This window comes from Mytilus californianus, unplaced genomic scaffold (assembly GCF_021869535.1).
Source record: "Mytilus californianus isolate M0D057914Y unplaced genomic scaffold, xbMytCali1.0.p SCAF_3, whole genome shotgun sequence".
NCBI lineage: Eukaryota > Metazoa > Mollusca > Bivalvia > Mytilida > Mytilidae > Mytilus > Mytilus californianus.
In genome coordinates this window covers 17,008,370-17,014,369 of record NW_026262679.1, presented here as the reverse complement: position 1 = coordinate 17,014,369, position 6,000 = coordinate 17,008,370, and the positions used below count along the sequence as shown (strand labels likewise).

Below are 6,000 nucleotides of genomic sequence, written 5' to 3'. Positions count from 1 at the left end.
TTTTTAAAGTTAATTTCTACCTACATAGTGAGGTTTTGCCCTGTAAATATCTGTAATTGGTATAATTCCGACCATTGAAACTACTGGGTTTGTTTTAACTATACAAAGTTTGTTTAGATTAATAATGGTGGAGACAATCAGAATGAATTATACATTTTATTTATATACACTTAACTATACGATACGCGTAGAAATGAAAAGAACAATAAGAACCAAAGAACTGGGATAACAACACAGTTTGCACACAAAAACATTCGAGGAAGTATAATTACAAAAATGAATGGAGAAATTATAAAAATAATGAAATATGAAATGATTTCCACTAAAGACGACTCTCCACCTAAGAACAAAGGTAGATGATGTAACAATTAATCACCACAATACGGTTTTCATCAACATACCGCATAGTATGCCATTGAATGCGTCGCATATGAAAATGTGAAACCATTCTAAACTGTCTAATTTATGCTAAAAACAATAAACGAAAACATTGTACAGCGACAGACAACATTAAATAACAGTCTCCTGATTTGTTTGTTAAAGTGTTAACGGAAGAAATCAGCATAAAATTGATTAAATTCAAATTCAGTCCATTATACTGTTGATATCAATGTGTAAACAATGTAATCCGTGAACAAGTCTCAAACAGACTTACGACTTCCTTTCGACCTTAAACCTTATCAAAGCCCTAGAAGTTTGTTTTTTCAATTATTTACATTATGACAAGATTTTCAGTCTTGCGTTTATAGAAAATATCCTCAGCCCACCCTTCCAGAACTCCCCCAGTTTTTGTTGGGGTTTGTGTTGCTTAGTCTAAAAATGAAAACAACACGTTATAAATTTCATGCGTCCGAAGCGCTTTTCTGGATTAACCTTCATCAGGAACGCTCAAAGCCGAATATTTGATAGCCAAGAATGTATAACCCAAACAGCTGAAGAGCTATATGACAAAAAAGGACCTAAAGAAATAGCCAAATTTATCTAAGGTCAGCGTCTATGCTGTGGTTTTGTATGTCTTGTCTTTTTTAGTCAAAGGGATGTTATAAAAATAAGAAGATGTGGTATGATTGCCAATGAGACCACTCTCCACCAGAGACCAAAATGACATAGAAGTTAACAACTATACGTCACCGTACGACCTTCAACAAGGAACAAAACCGCATAATCAGCTATAGAAGGCCCCATAATGAAAAAAATGTAAAACAATTCAAACGAGAAAACTAACGGCCTGATTTATGTACAAAATAATGAACGAAAAACAGATATGTTATACAGCAACCATTGAGGTACAGGCTCTTGACTTGGGACAGGCAAATACAGACACATACAGAATGTGGCGCGGCTAGTTCTCTTCGACTGATGAGTTTCGAATGTCCCCTTGGTATTTTCGTCTCTTTTGTCAAAAGGGCGACATAAACCTTTGTAGCGAAACTTATACACCTGACATGGTTAGGGAAACTCAAAATTCAAATATTTTCATGATGTTCTGTTATTGATATCAATTCAAAACTTACCATTGCACTCTTTTTTGATACTGACATACTTAATTATTTATGTTAAGTATTTGCCACAAATTGTTTATGTAATGGTATAGGTGTGTCGTTGATACCAATCGTGGCAATAGTTTTCCTTGTGGAGACACACTGCGTTTCATGGCTGACAAACACTTCGTAAGTTACAATACCTTGATCGTTGGCATTCAAGAGAGAATTATACAATTTATTTTTATTATGACACTGATAAACAAAAATTAACTCTATTGATGTTTAATATTTTGTTTCACGTGATTTTGGCAAGTAGTAACATTATGTTCCTTAAGAAAAAGTATGCATTACGCCATATATTTAGATAGGGACTTACCCGATTAAAATTATTTGATGGTAGTTGATATCAGATTTAACTTTATGTTTGTAATATTATTTTGTGACTTGTGTTTATAATCGATAACAAATTAATGAAAACTAACAGAAAACCACTGTCGCCCAAACTAATAACGTTTTCGTTTAAATCACTTATCTTTATTTATTGATTGGTTTCAAATAGCAAACATTCAAAAATACTTATTTCATGAACTGCACATCTGAAATTGATGGCGTTTCTCTCTATTGCTTAATCTATCACTTTCTTACTGGAATTTCGCAACATATCTAGAATTATTGTATTTAATCCAATATTAATGTTAAATCTTTATATCTTTAAAACAGACCAATTGAATGAAACCTATGGCCCAGCACTTGGAAATTAATCTTACAATTCTGACAACATGTAAATGTAGTCTACCAAAGCAGATGTGTGGTCAAAGTCGAAAATTGTCCTGATTATTATTCAACTGGTCTTTATAACCAACATTATGGCAATACATTTAATACACAAAGGACACAGGTTTAGACAGGAGATAAACTGCATAACAGAAAACTTTGTGTGAACAGTTTCAAAAAACAATTTAAAGCGACTGATCTTAATAGTCAATCATATCAAAAACGCATGCAAAAATGGTAGCAAACTTATATCTTACAAGTCGCTTTATTAGATGTTTTACAAAGTTATTGTGATACATGTATTGTTCAAAACATACATGACATAGACATTAATTGAAATGTACATTATTGTTACATTACGCTCTCTGTAATGCTGAAATCGGCTTGTCTGCAATAGAAATCTTATTGATGCCATAAACGAGGGTCTTTCTATTTTGTATTCTTTTATATACCTTTCTGTACTTGCCGCTTAATATCTTATTCTTCGTATGACTTAAAGAGATGCAGTGTATACGAATATGAGACAGCAACACAGCGACAAGTACAATAAATGTATAACTAAACACTCACGAAGGCATCATAAAGTCGTCAACAACAGACATAGCGTGTAAAACAGTTGTGAATAAACTGAACAAGGACTATCAAAGATATGCCAACATTAAAGTGTATTCTCATTGAAATGCTTTCCCGAAATTTGTAAAATATCAATATCTAGGAGTACTATGATAGGCATATATGATGATATTTTAATACGCTTGATTCCAATATTTGTCTTTCCATAAAAGTACTTTTTATATATATATAATTCACCTATTCTTGAGACCAAAACATATCCTTGGCAAATTGAAACGCAAAAGACAAACTGCTGCACACTACCGCCTAACTACTGACTGGGAATATAAAAAATTGTTTAACTGTTAAATGAAATAACAAACTTTCTAAAAGCATTACAGTGGTTTTGAAATTGTCTCGTTATTTCCGAACAATAAGTTAAAAAATTTATATGAATATTCTTTTTTTTTTAAATCATCGTTAATACATGATCTGTCTATGTAACCTTTTTTGCATTTTAAAAAGTAATGAGACAATCTTTAACCAGAGATCCAGCGAAACAGATGTCTGATGTGCATCAATAAACAGAACTAACCAACACAAGAAACCATAACATACTTCAACAAATTACAAATGTACTACATAATATGCGACCAATATACATTTGCCAAATGACATAAACATAAGATATAACAAAGACGGCCGATAACTAGGCTCATGATTTGGGCAAGCAAAACTGAGATCATAGCCTTTCTTATTGTTATTGACAATTACTGAAATAACATTTGACACATTGAAGAAAGGACAATATATCTCATCATTCAGGGAAATATATTATCAAAAGTGCAATATATAGCAAACTCCATGGCATCTAATCATTTTATTTGTAAATAGTACAATTTCTCCTCAAAAGGGTTTATTAAATAGCTCCTTGTATGAAAAGTAACAACCAATTTGAAGGACCACTCGATCTGTTTTTTCTATTTTGGATCATTTTTCAGTCAAAAAAAAGTTCGTTAATTAAACAATTAATCAAATATTTCAGTTTTTGTTTTTTCCAATGTTTCTCCATCTGGATATTCCATCAGTCAATGTAAATAACCACTTCGAAATATGCAGTGGTAAATTTCTTAAAACAAAATGTATGTACATATTGCGTAATCTATTCATTAGAACTAGGCTCCAAGCATAAATCTATATACAAGATTTTCCACTGTTTTCCATGAAAGTATGTGCACGAATCATAGTAGATATAAAGGTGGGTTACCGATATACATAAAGATGGTTTAAAAAGAAGTTGTGCTATTTTCTTTTGCATAAGCATGGTCTACAAAAAAATTAATGTACAACTATAAGTACATAATCATTAGAGCAAATGCATTTATTATTCAGTATCAGTCTATGTATATTAATAATCAATTTATTTTCAAAACTGGAATTAGATAAATGCAGCCTACACCAATGTATTTTTGTATGACTAGCTTTTGTAAATTAATCATTTAATGGGTATTGGTCGTCGCATAATGCAAGTTCATGGAGGAAAATGACTTGAAGAAGTTCATTTTAATTTGTTTTTAAAAGTGCATTCCATATAATTTAAAATTGTTTACCGGTATTCATTATATACCTTCTTTTTCTTCTGTTTGCATAACATTCCGTTAAGGAACACCAAGATATTTCTTGTACCAGTAAAAGTATTTACACTATTTACAGTTTCTCCATACGTCCTCTCAGAGATATTATGAACATGTATACACGACCTAAGAGTCACACACACATTTCCAAATTTGATCAATACCATTCTTTAAAATCTCAAACTGGTCTCACCACTATGGTAAAATTTATAGAATAAGAAAGAGGAGACTACCTTGCCATCACCTCCATCACTGAAGATATACACATACATATTTAGAAAAATAATATATATGTTTTAAAGTTACTGATCACTTAGAAATACTACACATTCGACGCTATTGTATCCTGAGTAACTTTGGATGTTTTTCGGAGTCCTTCCAACAATTGTAATCTCTTAATATACAGCTGATGACATAATTCAGTAGATATTTTTGTAATGACTGTTATTTGTTCGGTACTAAGGTTTTCACTGAAATTTGAGCAGTCCCAAATCAGAAGCAAGATAGATTCTTGGTTTCTAAAAAGTTCAAACCATTTCCTTTCACCAATCAAACGAATAATTTCTACTCCTAATCGGCTGTAGTATACTTGTCTAACAGTATAAAGGGCTGGACATTCCAATAGAATGTGTTTGATATCCTCTGAATGTATCGCACACAGCTGGCAAATGTGATCTGACTGTTCTATGTTAAATTTGTATCTGGTTGCTTGTGTCATAAATGTGCCAGTGAGCATCCTGGCTTTTATAATGCCCATCTTTACTTCCAATACCATTTAAGCGTAGGGATTTCCTGACTATGTGGGGATTACCAATGGCAAGTGCCTTTTCATTTATATATTTTAGAGTTGATTCATTGTCAATTTCAGTTTTAAGTAGGTTTGTCCATGTCTTCTGAATTGCACATTTACACAGATATTTAAATGCTAATTTTGATGGTTGTTCCAATAATAAAATATCAATTTCTGGTTACTTATAAAATTTGAGAATTTCTTAATTCTACCACAAAAAAATGTCACAATTATCACCATTCACTGCACGATGTCCCAACAGGAGATTTCTTATTGTTGTATTACTACAAGTGAGAATGTTATGTAGAAGACTAAGATGCCTCTTATGTATCTCTGCGTCTATTGGTAATGCACCCAATAGTAAATAGACTATACATGTTGCCGTACGTGTGGGCAATGATTGAAATCGGCGCAGATTTGAGATATGGAATCTTTTCATAATGTCTAATTGAGAATTGTTCAGTGGGAGAATTTCCAATCCATATAATAACTTCGGTATGACGTTAGACATGTATATTTTGTAAGAGACAATTGGATTTATACCATTTGAGCCGTGGAGCCCTGTATTAAGCAAGACATACATTGTCCTTCTAGTTATACTTATACGATCCTCTATATTTAATATATTTTCTTTAAGTTCTGACCTAAGAATACCGAGATTCACTGTTTGGTTAATTGGAGATATGCCAGAGTCTACAAGTTTCCAAGATAACGTAGACTTTATACTATTTGATTTGCTGAATACCACTGCTTTGGTCTTTGTAGG

General features: G+C 32.1%; 1 protein-coding gene across 1 annotated transcript in view; it reads right to left on the bottom strand.

The window, feature by feature from the left end:
* Positions 1-2,410: 2,410 nt before the first annotated feature.
* Positions 2,411-6,000, bottom strand: part of LOC127734023 (semaphorin-2A-like) — a 52,192-nt gene continuing 48,602 nt past the window's right edge. The window contains exon 21 of the mRNA XM_052243573.1: positions 2,411-4,137. Within this exon, the coding sequence (XP_052099533.1) occupies positions 4,097-4,137 (41 nt within the window). The 3' untranslated portion in view covers positions 2,411-4,096. The remainder of the gene's footprint in view (positions 4,138-6,000) is intronic.